General features: G+C 48.6%; 1 protein-coding gene across 3 annotated transcripts in view; it reads right to left on the reverse strand.

Annotated features, from left to right (window-relative positions):
- Positions 1-13162: 13162 nt before the first annotated feature.
- PHF21B (PHD finger protein 21B) overlaps positions 13163-17106 on the reverse strand; it is an 83103-nt gene continuing 79159 nt past the window's right edge. For all 3 annotated transcript variants that reach the window (XM_072973675.1, XM_072973676.1, XM_072973677.1), the window contains 4 exons: positions 16815-16973; positions 15199-15274; positions 14760-14863; positions 13163-13513 (listed from right to left, as the gene is read on the reverse strand). In XM_072973675.1, the coding sequence (XP_072829776.1) occupies positions 13295-13513; positions 14760-14863; positions 15199-15274; positions 16815-16973 (558 nt within the window). In that variant the 3' untranslated portion in view covers positions 13163-13294. The remainder of the gene's footprint in view (positions 13514-14759; positions 14864-15198; positions 15275-16814; positions 16974-17106) is intronic.

Genomic DNA, 17106 nt, shown 5'->3' on the forward strand with positions numbered 1-17106 from the left:
GACTTGAAAAGTGATGATTGTTTCATTTCTTTTCTATTCTGCTACAAAGCCTTCTTTTTTCCCCCTTTCATCCTTTTTTCTTTTTTTAAAACACAATCCTCCAGCTCCAACCAACCACAGCCAGGCACAGGGGGCCCAGACTGGGCCTGAGTGGGCTCCCCCAAGAGGAGTTCAGTTTGGAGCCCAAGGCAAACCCGCCGTCTGTCCCCTCCCCTGGCCTCAGCCTCTGGAAAAGCGGCTTGGCACCTGCTCCCTCGCCCCCAGGAAGGTGTCTTGTACTCATACAATTCAGAGCAACCCTAAAGCGGCCTCGGAGTTCTGTTGCCAGGAAAAAAAAAAACTGAAATAAAAATGATGTCTCCCTGAAGAGCACACCACTGCGAACACCAGAATTAACAACGACATTAAATCAAATCTCATGCATTATGCAGAGAGGTTTACAGTGCAAAGCACATTTGTGAAATAGATGTTTCAAATTTTCTGACTCCGAGTGGTGGCCCCAAGACGTTCTCCTGTGGCTGCTTTGATAACAGTCTCCCTTTCACAAACGATAATTGTGGAATCCTAGCTTGAGCACGGCGTGGCCCTGTCACCTTCCCTGGGATCAAAGCGAGAGAGCGATTACAGTGATAATGTTTTGGAAGCACACACGGCGCATATCAGCCTAAAACAGTGAAACGTGATGTAGAAGTGAGGGCTCTAGGGTGTCTCTCCTGACAGGACGTGTGAAATAAATTGTCCAAACATTCACTTTTGCAGAAATGGCCGAGATTTTAAGTGACTCCAGAGATTAGGCAGGCTGCCCAGAACTTGTAGCCTGGCGTCCACCAGGAACGAATGGATCCTGCCCAGAACAGGAAAGTCTGTAAGCAAAGCAAGTGACTGGTCTACCCTGAAGAGAGCCAGGCTGCTGTCATCGGGGAGCCGGGACTGGGCACCCCACTTCTGGTACAGCTGAGACTCCCGGCTGTGTGACCCTAGGCAAGTCATTTTGTACATTGGGAAGAGTCCAAAGTCAGAAGACTCAGCGTGTGTCTCTGCCCCCCACCAGAGGGACGCCTGGGGTAAGTTCTCCGAGCGTTTTCTCCTTTGTAAAATGAGAACAATGCTGCCGTCCCCTGTGTGCTTTTAAGCACCTGCTTTATTTTTTTTTAATTTTTAAAATTTATTTTATTTTGTGTTGGTGGGGAGGTAATTAGGTTTTTAAAATTTATTTATCTTTAATGGAGGTACTGGGGATTGAACCCAGGACCTTGTGCATGCTAGGCACACAGTCTACCACTGAGCTAGACCCTTCCCCCCTTTAAGCACCTGCTTTATGCCAGGCAGTGTCAGTCTCACGAAGACAGAGGTGAGTCGGATACATTTCCTGCCTTCAAGGGGCTTGCAGAAGAGTTGGGGAGAAAATAAATAAACACAGGAAATAAGTCTTTCTAGAGCTAAGGCTGTATGCACAGGACACAGGCAGGTGCGGGAAGGAGACAGGAGACAGAAGAGGATCCCGGGAACCTCCTAGTTTTCTGGCTTGAGCTGTGTGGGCCTCTGAGGGTAGTGTTCTCCCCTGAGATGGACTGGGTTTAAGAGGCAGAGAGAGCCTTGCTATTGGTTTGATAACAAAAAGCTTTAGTGTTTTAAGACAAATAATTGCTCAGAGGGGAAAAAATATTCAATGACAGAAAGTGCAAACAAGACAGTGAGCATTGTTCAAATTTTTACCACCCGTAGATAGCCATTGTTACTGTTTTGAGGAATGGGCACTTTCATATGCTGCTGGATGAGCGGTAAATTGGTTCAGTCACTTTGGAGAGCAATTTAGCAAGCTGGTAAGGTTAAGGCTGATCCAGCAATTGTAAGTCTAGGGAAAGAACCCAAGAGGTAGGTCCAGAGCGTTACTGCAGCATTGCTGGCAGAGCAGATAATTAGATGCAGCCGGAGTGTCCAACAGTATAAGAAATGGCAGGTGAATCAAAGTTACATCCATGCGATTGCATAGTGTCCTTCAGTTCACATGATAAACTGGGTCAGTATGTTTCAACATGGATAGATCTCCGAATACAATACTAAGAGGGAGAAAAGTTCAGAATGATCAACACAGGTACCGTCACTTGTGTAAAGGTTTAATACTCCCCAGTCCTATGTAGAGCTTATGAGTTGAAAATATTACCCTTTTTGAACAATATACAGAAAGAATTTTTAAAAAGTGAATAGGAAGGAGACACACCAAATTCCTCATGGAGGAGAGGAACAAGAGTCTTTAATAGCTTCTATCTATCTAAATTTTTCCAAGTATTCTTAGTATAGCTAAGTGTTCTGCCTCCAGTATGGCTGAATGACTCTGTTGGGACTTGACTTTTCCATAGACAGCATCTAAAAACTTTAGACAAAATACAAAGGAACACAAGTAAACAAACAAACAGAAAATCAACAGTGACTTGAAGGCACTGGAGTATGAACCAGGACAGATCCCAGAGGGACATCCACACTTGGCAAAGTGAATGACGTGGGATGATCTTCCATTATGTGGCTTTTAACCAGAGCCCTCCCAAAGTTGGCAATTCCGATAGAATGGCTATATCTCCAATAGAAAATCACAGTCTTTTTGGCTTGAAAAACAGAGGACAGAGTTTGGGACAACCACAGTCCCTAGAAGGTGGGTAGGGAATTCCAGACAGGAGAGAGCCAGACAGGGAGATCCTGCGTTTTGTGCATAAACTGCTCAAACTTTTGCCTGATCCCTGAGCCACACTTGTGCAGGACAGACACCAGCTAATGATAAAAGAACTGAACTGAAGTTTGAGCTACCAATGTACAGAGTTTGCAGTTTGAGTCCATCCAAGTTCAATGCCTGCTAAAGCAAACAAAACCCAGCACTCTTCAGAGGAATATGACAGAACCCAAGGTCTCTACAACATAATATTCACAACATCCAGGATACAATTAAAAATTATTAATCATACGAAGAAACAAGAAAATGCAACTCACTCTAAAACAATCAGTGGAGACCAACCTTAAAGTGATGTGGGTGTTGGAAACAGCAATCAAGGATGTTACAGTAGCTATTATACACATCTTCAAGTACATAAAGGAAAATGTGCTTAAAGTAAATGCAAAGATAGGAAATCTCAGTAAAAAATTAAAACATAGCTATTAAAAACACAGGGAAATTATTGAGGGGGAAGGTAATAGCTCAGTGCTTCATGAACGAGGTCCTGGGTTCTATCCCCAGTACCTCCATAGAAAATTAATTAATTATTTTTAAAAACATGGAAATTCTATAAGAGCAAAAACAATACCTGAATTTTTTTTTAAAGAAAAGACAAAAAAGAAACCCACTGGTTGTGGTTAGCAGAAGAATGGAGATGATAGTAAAGAGTTGGTGACCTTGAATCTACACTGATGGAAATTACTTAATCTGAAGAACAAAGAGTAAAAGCATTGGGAAAATATGAACAGAGCCTTAGAGACTTGTGACACAATATCAGAATGTCTCACCCATATTTGGAGCTCCAGAGGCAGAGAAGAGAGAAAATAGGGTACAAAAAATTTTTGAAAATTAATAGCCAAAAATATCCCCGATTTGATGAAAGACATAAATTGTCAGATTCAATAATCTCAAGAAACCCCAAGATGGATGCAAATCAAAGAAAAATACACCTAAACACACTATATAGGCTTTTGAAAGCAAAAGAGAAAGAGAAAAACTTAAAGCATCCAGAGAACAAGGAAACATTGCACACAGAAGACCAAAGATGGAAGTCAGCCGACTTAGCAGCAGAAGCTATGATGGCCAAAAGACAGTAGAACATAATCTTGTTTCAATACAATAAAGGAACAGTAAAGGGCCAAGGGAGGAGGGAAAATTCCAGAATTCTATGTCAGCCAAAAATACTCTTCAAGAATGAAGATTAAAAAAACTTTTTGTAAAAGAGAACCAAGGAATTTTTTTCCACTGGCAGATCTGGATTACAAAAAAAAAAAAAAAATGCCAAAGGAATTTCTTCAAGGTAGTGGAAATGACAACAGATTGAAACTTGGACATTTAGGAAGTAATGGAGACTATTGGAAATGATAGATATCTGGACTATATAGACCAGTACTTTCCCCTCTTAATTTAGAAGATATAAACAGGATTGTGTGAGGAAAAAATGTATAATATTGTCTGACAGGATTTATAATATATGTAGGTGTAATGCATATGACAACTGCAGCACTAAGTACAGCAGAAAGGGGCTTGTTTCAAGGTTTCTACCTTCTATGTTAAGTGGTACAATATTAGTACTAAGTGAACTGAAAAGGTAAGGATGCATACTGTAATCCCTAGAGCAGCTACTAAAAATAATGCAAAAAGACAGAGCCTTGAAAATAAAGTAAAAGTGACTTCTAAACAAATATTCAGAAAATTTAAGTAAGGCAAGAAATGATAAACAGGAGGGAAAAAACCAGAGGGGGCAAAAAAATAATAAAATGGTAAACCTAAATTAAACTCCATCAATAATTATCTTCAATGTTCAGGTACTAAATGCTACAGTTAAGAGGCAGATATTGTCAAAATGGACATAAAAGCAAGACATAGCTACACACACTTTAAGTATAAAGATAGGTCGAAGGTAAAGGGATGCAAAAATATACACACACATAGTGATCATCAGAAGTCTGGGGTGTTTATATTAATAATAGATAAACTAGACTTTTAAGGCAAAGAGTATTACTAGACGTAGACGGCCTCTTGATAATGATAAAATGGTCAGTTTATTCAGAAGACATATGTATCATAAATATGAATGCGCCTAATAACAGAACTTTCAATACATGAAGTAAAAAACCCACAACAGATTTAAATAATTTCTATAATTGTAGTTGGAGATTATAGCACCGTATCTTGGCAACTGAAAGATCAACTAGACAAAAAGTTGGTAAAAGTCATAGATAATCTGAACAACGCTACCACCACCTTGACCTAATTGACATTTGGGTGCCACACCCAACAACAGAAGAATACACATTCTTGTAAAGTGTACACGATACAATCACCAATATAGACCAGATTCTGGGACATAAAACAAGTCCTAGTAAATTTAAAAGAATTGAAATCATGTGAAGACTACAATGGAATCAAATTAGTCATAAAAAAATCACATCTAGGAAAAACTCAAATATGTGAAAAAATTTGTAAAGAAAGAAAAAGGAGTGACATTTCTAAAGAATCCAGGTGTCAAAGAAGAAATCATAGCAGAAGAGAGAAAATAATTTGAACTGAACACTAGTGCAAAATATCAACATTTGGGAAACAGTCAAAGCAGTGCCTGGAGGGAAGTCTAAATGCTTATAAAATAAATAAAATTAAAAAGAACAGCCTGAAATCAATGACTAATGTTCTACCTTAAGAAACTGTATATACAGGCACACCTCAGAGAGACTGCAGCCTCAGTTCCAGACCACTGCAATAAAGTGAATACCACAATAAAGCAAGTCATATGAAATTTTTGGTTTCCCAGTGCATATAAAAGTTACATTTACACTACACTGTAGTGTATTGTGTGTAATAGCATTATGGCTAATGAAACAAGGCACATACCTTAATTAAAAAATACTTTGTTGGGGGAGAGTATAGCTCAAGTGGTAGAGTGTATGCTTAGCATGCATGAGGTCCTGGGTTCAATCCCCAGGGCCTCCTCTAAAAAGATAAACAAGTAAACCTAATTACCTCCCCCACAAAATAAATAAAATTAAAGACATACTTTGTTGCTAAAAAGTGTTAACCATCATCTGAGCCTTCAGGGAGTGGTATTAGTAACATCAAAGATCACTGATGACAGATCACCATAAAAATAATAATATTGAAAAAGTTTGAAATACTGTGAAAATTACCACATGTGACCCAGAGACATGAAGTGAGCAAATGTTGTTGGAAAAATGGTGCAGACAGACCTGCCCGATGAAGGATTGCCACAAACCTTCAATTTGTAAGAAACGCAATATCTGAGAAATGCAATAAAGGGAAGCATAATAAAACGAGGTCTGCCTGTATATATATTTGACCCCCGCTGGCCACAGCTGATTGTCCAGGCATGGGGTTCTCACCCTACTGGGCCAATTTGATATATGTATCAAAATAAACCCAAATCAGTAGAAGGAAAGAAATGATAAAGAATGAAATAATAACAAAACCAGACAACAATAGAGAAAATGAACAAAGCCAAAGGTTAGTTCTTTGAAAAGGTAAATAAAATTCATAAGCCAGATATATTAAGAAACCACAAATTAAGAATGAGAAAGCAAGAATCACTTTAGGGTCTACAGAAGGTAAAATGATAATAAAAAATATTATGGGCAATTTTATGTCAAAAATTCAATATAGACGAGATAACAAACTCCTTGAATAATTCAACTTAACTGAAAATGACACAAAATTAAATATATCTGAATAATCTTACATATTTAATACACTGAAATTTTTAAAAATCTTCCCACAATAAAACTCCTGGCCCAGATGGCTTCCCTAGTGAATTCTAACAAATATAAAGATGCTGTTTCAGAAGCAGAATAATTTCAACTTGTTTAACACCATAATTTGACAGACATTGCAAAGAAAAAAATCCATAGGTCAATATCCCTCACAAAGATATGTTCAAAAATACTTAACAAATATTAGCAAATCAAGGAAAGCAATATAAAACAGATACATCATGACCATGTAGAGTTTATCTCAAGAATTCAAGATTGGCTAAACATTTGAAAATATTAATATAACTCACTGTATGTACAGAACAAAGGAGAAAATCCACTTGTTTTTTAAATAGATACAGTATAAACTCTTGGCAAAATTTAGTGACCATTCATGATTTTTTAAAAAATCTAAGCAAACTAAGAATAGAAGAGAATTTCCTCTATCTACAAAATAACATATTTAATGGTCAAACTATTGAAAATTCCTCCCTAAAATCAGAAACAAGACAAGGATGCTTAGCCTCATCACTTCCTTTCAAATTATACTGGAAGTCCTGGCTATCGCAATAAGGCAAGAAAAATAATAGGCATCAAGTTTGAAAAAAGAGAAGTAAAACTGTGTCTAATTTGCAGATCATGTAACTGTTTATGTAGAAAGCCAAGAGGGATCCTCTCAGCAGCTACTATAACTAATAGGTGATATAACATGGTTTCAGGATATAAGGTGTGTCAATCAGGGTTCAATCAGAAAACAGAAACCACACAATAATTCGAAAAGGAAGAGTTTTAGATTGTTTTATATAAACAATCACTCAGTGGGGAATAGCTATGAAAGTATAAAGCGATCTCTAATCACCTGACCACCCTAGGACTGCAGGACAGTACCCAAGGAAGGGACACCTGGAAGGAAAACTCCCCTCCCAAGGCTGGGATTCAGACCCCTTTGCTGAAAATGTGGTTGCAGCCTTCTGGCTGGTGACGTTTGCTGGGTTGCCTGGACAGAGCTGATCCACAGTCGCTGGACATGCAGGTAACACCCCTGTAGGTGGCAGGTAAGCTGAAGTTGGTAGGGAGTCATACAGAGGGAATTGGGGTGTTAAATAATTGTAAAAGTTTAAAAACAATGAAAGAAATGGCTCCCAAGTAGCCCTGGTTCACACGACCTTGAGTGCCGGATGCTTCTTTCCCGACGGTGCCAGCTGAATTCCTGGGAGCTCTCTCACTACACGGCTTGGGGCGTGTGGCCCTTCCGCTAACAGAACAACATAGCTGGGGGTGGGTCTAGCAATCTGAGCTTGAACCAGCCCCTCTGGTGGCTCTGATTCTCACTTGAGTTTGAGAATGGCTCCCCTTGAGTGACATTAAAGGCCTGCCTTATACCCAAGGTTTGGATAATTTTTCTTGATCCCCCAGAAAGGCTGGTCCAACTATGGTTTTGTAGTATTTGCCCAGATTCATTTACATCAGTGCAGGAAAAAGTGTTAATTAACACACAGAAGCCTCCTTGTGAAATTGTTGCAGTTTAGAGCCATACATTTTTGGCCAACTGCTAGAGCCAAAGAATTATCTTCTGTCTGGAAATTCGGTAAGAAATCTAGGGTTGTGCTTTCACACCGAGCAACTTTTCGCTAGTGCCGGACATGTTTACTTTGGAACCACCCTCCTTGAATTCGATGTCATTTGCACACACATACACACACACGGAGCAGTCTGCTTGTAAACATTTAACCACTGGCTCTCGGAATGCAGAGCCCTGATTTGTGGCATCTGCCAGTTTCCGTGGTGTGAATGATCCCACCGTGGCCGATTTTAAGCTATATGCATGAAGTCACTGGATGTGGATTTGGAAGAGATGCATGCAGTGACTCTCTGGGGCTGGTGTGAGCCTCTCTGGCGTCAGCGCCTCCCTTCCAGTGGTGGCCGGGTCCGGCCGGGCCGTCCCTCCGCTTCCGGGCAGCGCCTCTGCCTCCAGGGCCCCACCCGTGGAGGCCGTGGGAACAGCGCCGCCTCCTGACTTAGCCCGGATGTGGGAGGGGCTGGGGGTAGACGCGCAGCTGCGCATGTCCTCCTGGAGCCAGCCTTCCCTGGCCTGGATTTCTTACTCTGCAGGGACCTGCCTGCTGCTGCTGGAACGAGGCCTCTGCCACCTGAGGACAAGATGGGACATGTTCAGAGTGGCACTGCCCTGCAGGTGGGTTGGCGTCCTGGGGTTCTGTTTGGAAACCAGGGATCCTTGAGGGTAGGTGCTGGGGGCTCGCCCTGCGGAAGATGACCAGGGGAAGCGGCAGCATCCGCGGCCAGCACCCAGCTCTGTGTGCCCCGATGCGGGGTCCTCCCAGGGGTCTTGTCTGGAGGACCAAGCAGGTAGGGGTGGGGGCTGGGGGCGGGGTGAGCGGCAGCTGCCTAAGGCAGGACAGCTGAGGATGGTGCGGATGGTTTGGCCTGCCAGATGGTCTCGCGCGCTCAGATTGCAGCCAGCTCTCAGACTTCTCCCGGGATGCACCCCAAGCCACGCTCAGAAATGCTGCTCAGAGGAGGGAAGGACACCAAGGTTAGGGCTAAACCACCCAGCAGCATTACCGGAAACTGTAGGCACTGTTCTCGGGGAGCCGTGGGGGAGCTTGAGAGGTGGACTGGGGGCAAAGCAGAGTCTAGGGAACACCGCAGTGCACCATGGGACTCACAGTCTGGGCTGAAAGGCGGGGGGGGGGTTGGGCAGCGTGTGGTTAGTAGCGCTTAGCTCGCCTCTGCTCCCTCATCTGCTCCTCACGCCACTGTCATGGGGCCACCCAGGCCCAGGTGGCCACCTGCAGCCCCAGGCTGGCAAGGTCACCAGGTTAGGAGTATGCATGCATGCGGCCTGGTGGCGTGGTCTCCAGCCATCCGCACGTGCCCCACGACGTGATCATTGTCCGGTGGGCAGAGATAGAGTGGCCAGAAACACAGGCACAGGGCCACAGCCCGGGATGAAGTCACTGGCTGGCTGTGTGACCTGGATGTGTCCCTTTAGGTCCCTGTGTTTCAGGTCCGAGGCAAGAGCCAGGCTGGGTGGGTACACAGCAGGTCGTCAGGGAACCGGCTCTGCAGCCTGTGGGCTGTGGGGGCCAGATGAGGCAGACGGGGCAGCCCTGGGTGGTCCCGGGGTGCAGAAGCCACAGGGAAGCAGATTTCAGGTGACCTATGGAAAGGTGTCCTTGATGGGCTGAATTGTGTTCCCCTAGTATTTGCGAGCATGACCTGATTTGGAAATAGGGTGACTGACTCTAAATGAGACCCCTGGGATGGATCCAGTGCAATACAACTGTGTTCTTATGAAAAAGGGAAATTTGGACACAGACACGCACACGGGGAGAAGGCCACGTAAGGTGGAGGCGGAGACGGGGTGGTGAGTCTCCAGGCCAGGGAACGGAAAACACTCATGGAGGGAAAATGATGAGGAAACACAGTGTGGAGACAGCCATCTTCGAGCCACAGTGTGCCTGAGGTTTACGGATGCTGGGAGAGAAGCCGGAAACAGATTCTCCCCCACAGCCTCAGGAGGATCCAGCCCTGCTGACACTTTAATCTCAAATTCCCTGCCTTTGTGAAGTGGACAAAACCATAAAAAGGTGACTCATAGTAAGTTATGAAAACCTAAAGGAATCGAATGGAGCAAGGAAGGAGAGGAAATGCTGTCTTGCTGAGAGTGCCTGGGACAGCTGCACTGAGGGGACTGTGGTCAAGTTCCCAAGCAAGTGGGGGAGCCAGCAGGGAAGACGGCTGGAGAAGAACATGCAAATGCAAGCACAGCCTGTGCAAAGGCCCTGTGGCAGGAGCAGGCCTCATGGGTTCCAGGAAGCACAAGGAGGCCACGTGGCTGGGAGAGAGCCATGAAAGTGAGAAGAGCAGGAAGGGAAGCTGAAGGGGCCAGATGTGCAGTGCCTATGGCCTTGAGGACTTCAGCTTTTGCTAAGCAGGAGTGACAGCAGGATTTTAACAGAGGGGCTATCACACTGCCCACATGAATGGGGCTGCCTATGTTCAGGCAGTGGTGGCAGTAATCCAGGTGAGATCATGGCTGAGATCAAGGTGATGTTGGTGTGGGTGGTGAGATACAGGCACATCCTGTGAATGGTCCGAGGATGCAGCTGACAGATTGCCGATGACCAGGCGGGAGGAGTGAAGGGTGACTGCAGAGGTGCTGGCCTGCGTATCAGGAAGGCTGACTCCCCCCGCAATGGGGAAGGTGCAGGAGGGGCTGCGGGAGACCAAGCCATCTGAGATACCTGCCGACATCAGTGGGGCTGGCCACGGGCAGCCGGATATACACAGCGAGGGGGTCCCTGGCAGAGGTGTGGGCTGGAGATGGAGGTTGAGGAGCCACCAGCACAGAGACAGAAAGCCCAGAGGCTGGACCAGGCCAGCAAGAATTCAGGAGAGGTGGGCCCCCCGGCACTCAGCGATTAGGCAGAAGAGAAACTGGAGGGGTCCATCTCCGTGACCCTGGGCCAGTTGGGGACAGGACGGTGCTGTGGCAGACCCCTGTGGCGGGGCTCCACTTTATAGTCTGTCCCATTCCCTGGCCACAGCTGACTGTCCAGCAGTGGGGGCCTCGCCCAGCTGGGCCGACCAGAGGCCTCTGTACGTCTGGAGCAGGGGTGCAGGGAGGCTGGCTTCCCAGTCTGGCTAAGCCCCGGGGCAGTTTTGGCTAACCTCGCTGCCAGGCTGCCTGGGAGGCAGAGAAGGCGAGGATGTTGATGCTGAGAGGGAGGGAGGGAGGGAGGGTGTGGACATGGCACCTGGCCTGAGTTTCTGTTACTTGTGACCATCAATCCTGGTCCTAACAGGTGCACATGCCACCTCCTAAGGGGACCAGTGCATGGAAGGCGCCTGAGAGCCTCCCCCACCTCCCTCCCTCTGTCAGGGTGGGGCGAGGGCAGAACGCTGATTTTCAGCCTCTCCGATTTCCACCTCCCTGCCCCATGTGCTCCCAGAGGTTTTTCCGACGAAGGCAAGGAAACAAACCGCAGGACTTTGAAATCATCCATCGAGTTTAATGCATCGTACAGAAGGGAAACTACATCAGCATATTTAAGACAAACACTTTTTCTCTATCCTCACTATCCATTGGACGGTCCTCCTCGGTCCAAAAAACTAAGTCTCAAGACACATCGGCAGCTACCCCTCCTGGGTCCAACCTTTCATATCCTCCCAGTACATTTTTAAAAAATTTAATTCACTCCATCCAAGAAGAAAAACAAACCAACAGAAAAGGAACCTGAAGACATTTACATTGCAAGCCACGCAGTAATGCATAATTGGCATCTCGAGTAACCAATATATAAGACATGTGTCTCACAGTTCGCTTTGTTCATCAATAAAAGAATATAAAAATCTTGTTCAACCCAGTGTTGAGTGTATTAAAATAGATCTGTATCGTACAGCACAGTTTCTCCCGGAGTCGTGAAAATGACAGGAGGGACCATGGCAGTCTGTGGGATTCCGGCCAGCCTCCTTGCTCTGCACCTGGCAGCGTGTGTGCGTGCGTGTCGGGGGCCACGTATGCACACGCACACGTGTGTTCAGCGCAATGTGGCACCGTGTGATATGCTGGGGGTGGGAGCCCTGTGGCTCCCAGATGCTCATCCTGTTGTGCTAAGTCCCTGGGGACTGGAGAAGCTGAGGGTGTGACGAGCCCGCAGCTTGTAAGCTGGCGGGCACCCTCGGCTCTCGGGGGGGGGGGGGGAGACGGCAGGAAGAGGGCCTCTCCGGTCTCCCAAGGCCACCCCTCCCTTCTCCCCAGCCCTCACCCCACTTCTTCAAACCCCTCTGGATCCGTCCAGTTTGGCAGCACCCCGCCCCCGAGGGGTTTCCCGTTGGTCCCTGGCAGCAGAGACCACTGGGAGCAGAAAAAGAAGGTAGCAAGTGTCCCCTTCACATTAACTATCTCACGATAAAAACACCATACAAAAATGTAAAGTTTCTTTTTGGCATAGTGTCTGTACTGGCAAGACAAGAGGAGTGGGAGACTTTATCGGCTCTTCGAAGGGAGAAGACAAAAGGCTTCGGTCGGAAGTTGAACGATTCAACCCAAAATAGAAAACCCACCAAACGCCTCCACGGCACGGCTGCAGCTCCCTCTTGCCCCAAAACTCCATGAGAAAAAGACAGCGAGAGCAGAACAGGTCCCAGAGTCAGCAGAGGAAGGAGGCGGGCAGCCAGGGCTCTCAAGACGCGGCGGCGGAGCCTGGCATCCCCCCAGGCGCCTCCTTCACGTTAAACAGCTGCGGGTCGGAACGGCAACACTGACAGCGGGGCAGGGGCGTCTGGGAGGCGGGGGCCGGGCCTGGCTCGCGCCCAGCGGGCCCCGTGAGGGAGGGCGGCGGCTTCTACCTAGATCTGCTACCCACTCTCGCCCCAGCTACCTCTACTGCTCAGCTACGTTGTGCCCCAGCTCCCCGCCCGCAGGACCCCCGGGCCTTCCTCCTGGGGCCTGGGCTGCACAGTCCTCCTGGCCCCTCCGGGGCCTCAGCCCTCTTTCTCCTGCGGGGGTGGCACAAAGCCGAGGAGACACCTGTGCCCAGAAGCCGGAGGCCTTGGCAGCCCCCCAATAGCCAGGAGCTAACTGTATGCCCCCACCTGGCTCCTGGGCGTCCCGTCTGAACGTGATGGGTGTCGGACTCCATCCCCACCCGTCCAGGCTCTAGGCTTCTCATCCAGCTCCTTCTCCCTTCGCTCCTCTGTCTCTGTCTGGTTTTATTTTTGTCTGCAATTCATAGTGTTTATGAATTAAGGCTGACAGAACCCTCAGGTCTTGTGAGCAAGGTCCCAGTGACTTTCCGTGGGTGTGAAGATGGGTCCCTTGGGGTCAGTTGTGCCCCTGGGGATGCTGGAGGGCAGAGTGCATGGCGGCTGCTGAGGGCTTGGTCCAGGGCCCAGCCAGCAGTGGGGCGGGGCTGGTGGTTGTCATGGTGACCTGGAGCATCTGCTCGCCCTGTATCAGTCTCAGGAGGGCCCGCAGGCGGTCCAAGGATGACTGGGTGCCCCTCTGCCGGGCCAGCAGGCTCGTCTTCAGCTCCAGGCATTTCTGTCGGGGGCAAGGAGTCAGAGAGTAGGGTCTCAGAATTCAGCTAGGCAGGTGTCCTGCGACAGCCACCCCTCAGCCCCTTCTCCCAAAGCCCCTCCCTTCTATTGCAGAGGCCTTCAGGAAACCATGAAGAGGGCCTCACATACACCAGGCAGCAGCAAAAGTGGAATTAAACAGCAGCCAGACCCACAGGAGATACTTGTTTTACAGTCGAGGGCTGGAGATGGTGTGCGTGTGTGGGAATGTGGGAAAGTTCTCCCTCGTGCTTGTGACACTGCCGAGCAGACCCCATCTCTCTCTCCTCCTGCTGGAGGAAGCTCACAGCCTGTTTGGGCTCAGCAGCAGCAGCTGTGGAAGACCTTCCGATCCCTGGCCGGCTTCCCACTCTGTCTCCTGCCTGCTGTGTTCGTGGCTTTTGCTAGCTTTTGTATATATCATGGTGGCACAGGAAAGTGGTAAGGGCCGATGCCTCAAGTGAGAGTTTCACTCATCTGCTGCTTGGACAGGTAACTGAAACTCCCTGAGACCGTGTCCAAACCACTGAGAGAGGAATAATCATGTTATTGAGAGGATTAAATGAGATACTGCATTTAAAGGGTTTTACCAGGACCTGACACTGCTGTTGGCAATATCACCACCACCACCATCATCATCACCACCATCAACATCACCACCATCATCATCCTCATCACAACCATCGTCACCATCACCATCATCATGCACACCTTTATCACCACCACCATCATAACCATCACCACCTCCATCACCATCACCACCACCATCACCATCACCACCATCATCAATATCATCACCATCATCAATGTCATCACCACCATCAGTATCATCGTCACCATCAGTATCATCACCATCATCACCACCATCACGATCACGTCGCCATCATTAACATAATCATCAAAATCACCACCGTCACCACCACCACCCTCATCTTGCTGATCACCACTCTGCAGAGGAGAAATCATCGCGTTCACTTTATACAAGAAGCTGAGGTTCAGAAGCAGTCAGGGCCTTGCTGAGGTCCCAGAGCTGAGAAGGAGCAGAGCCAGATGCTCAGCTGCTTGATAACTATTTGTGGAATGAGTCACAGAGCTGCCTTCTGCACCTGCTGACTGGCTGAGTGATGCTGGCGAGTCTGTTTTCTCCTGGGGCCTCGGTAAGCGGACAGTGAAGCTTTGGATCTAGGTCTCGTGGTTCTGAAGGCAGATCCCCCACCACCCACACCACACACCTTCACCGCTGAGGCCAGGCGCCGGTCCCGCTCCTCCAGCTGCTGGTGCTCACTCTGCAGCTCACTGCCCCTCTGCAGCAGCTTCTGCTTCTCCTCTTCCTTGACTGGGGAAGAGAAGGCCATGCCCCCCCAGGAGCGGCAGGTAAGCAGGGGCTGGGCTGTGGTTGAGCAGGAGAAGCAGAGAGAATCCTAGGCCCCCGCCTATAGACCATTCTGGCTACGGCCTCCTGCAGGAGCCAGCGGCTCTTGCCGGATGAACAGGGACTGGAATTCCAACCCCGCAGCAACCGCCCTGCACACAGGACTAGTCCCAGGGTCCCCCTTTTCAGAGCTTTGGCTCAGAACAGCCTCCGATGGGCCCCGGGTGAGCCGAGAGGCCTGGGGGCAGGTGGGACAGAGGGGAGTCAGTGCCCCCTCCCACTTCCCAAGGCTGTCTTACCTGTCTTGTGGGTCACGTAGGAGTGCACGATGGCCAGCATCCCGGTCCAGGGCACACCTTCGTCTTTCTTTAAGGCCTGGAGGGCAGATGGGGAGCTGAACAAGTGGACAGCCTGGGGCCCGCCCCACCCTGGCTCGCCCTCGGGGAGGCACGAGCTCTTTGGGCTGTAGGTTCTGGTGTGATCTGGGGTTGGGGCTGCACCTGCCTCCTGGTCTGTCTCACAGAGGCCTCTCAACAGGATTCGCTCCCAGAGGCAGGAACCTGCTTATCGCCAGGTCCCCACGTGGTGCCCGGTGGGAAGCAGGCGCAAGTTCTTCTTAAATGAACGAATGATCATGTGTCTTCTTCCCACGTCCCAGGGACTTCAGAGCAGTCCCGGGCAAGCCAGCGACAAACTGGGGACTGCATCCCCTCAAAGAGTTGTGACCGCCCCCCCTCCCCCGGCTGAGGCAGTCACAATACAGGGCTGGTGGCCTCCGGGAGCAGCCCCACAGGGGCACACAGCCGACTGCACCCACCGTCTCCCTCGGTCTCTACAAAACCCAGGATGATGGGAACTCACAAGCGTTAGTATTTTTTTTTTGAAATAAACGTGATTCCCCAATGATTTTTACAAGTAATACATTCTGTAGAAAAGCACACTTTTTAAAAAGCATTAAACAAACAAAACACTGATACTTCCCCTCACCCAGCCACGCACAGTATTAACACTTGGAAATATTTTCTCCCAGGTTTTTTATTCTGCATAGTTTTTTCTCAGATAGCTGATGAACTACACAGCAGCTATAAAACCTGGTTTTGATTTTTATTTTTTAAAGACATGATCTCACATAGAGAACAACTCCAAAAGAACCACAAAATCCTTGTAAAAAATCCAGTGATCACATATCTCAGAGAGTAAAGAGCTAGAACCTATTTTACCAACTCCTTGTGGGGAAGCTGGTCTGTTTCCAGCTTTTCCCTTTAATAAAGAAAGGCTGAGGGGCTTCTCTGTGCACAGAACTTTGCCTATATTGCCTAGACTCCATTCCCCAAAGCAAGACTCTGGGTTTAAAAAGTGTACAATTTTTAAGGCAGTGCTTGAGAGTGCCTGCTTCACTGCATCACCACCAGAAGGGAGTGTTACTGCTTTTTGCTGATTTGATAGCTTTTCATTTGTGGGTTGTTATCCGTGAGATCAAATGTGTCAACTGGCACTAGTTTTGCAGTTTGTGTTGCTAGGCTGGTTCTACCCAGGGGAATCTGGAGTCACTGAAAGTCAGACAGCTGCAGAGGGACACCTGTGCTCACTCTGCACCAGTGGTCCTCCCCAGCGATGTCTGAGATGGCCATGATGGGGGATGCTATTGGCATCCAGTGGGTGGAGGCCAGGGACGCTGCTGAGCAGACTACAGTGCACAGGGCAGCCCTCCACAGTGGATCATCCAGTCCCAAACGTGGGCTGTGGGAAGGCCTGTTCTTCCCCAGCCCCTCTTCTCCCTCCTCCTCAGCCCTCCCCGTCTCTGCTCATGGCTGAGGCAACCCAAGAAGTGCAGACGGCCTGAGCAGCCTCAGATGCTGTGCCGGGCGAGGGCCCTGCGGTACAGGGACAGGGTGAGGGCGACAGCTTCCCGTACCTTCTGCTGACACTTGGGACACACCCACACGCCCTTGGGCGCTGACTTGAGGGGCGGGTCCAGGCAGCTGAGGTGGTAGGCCCCCGGGCAGGCGCCGCAGGGCTGCAGGTCGGCCCCTCGCCCGCAGGCAGCACAGCGCTCATCGTGGGCGATCTCGTTCTGCAAGAGAGGGGAGGGTGGAGGCGGGTCAGCCGGGCTGGGGTTGGGGGGGCGGGGGCCCAGGCAGCTGCCACCCCGACCTGCTGGGGACCCTCTCCTCCGCCAATGTTTCTCAGCAGCCCTGGGAGAGAGG

The sequence above is a fragment of the Vicugna pacos genome, chromosome 12, assembly GCF_048564905.1.
Source record: "Vicugna pacos chromosome 12, VicPac4, whole genome shotgun sequence".
NCBI classification, from domain to species: domain Eukaryota; kingdom Metazoa; phylum Chordata; class Mammalia; order Artiodactyla; family Camelidae; genus Vicugna; species Vicugna pacos.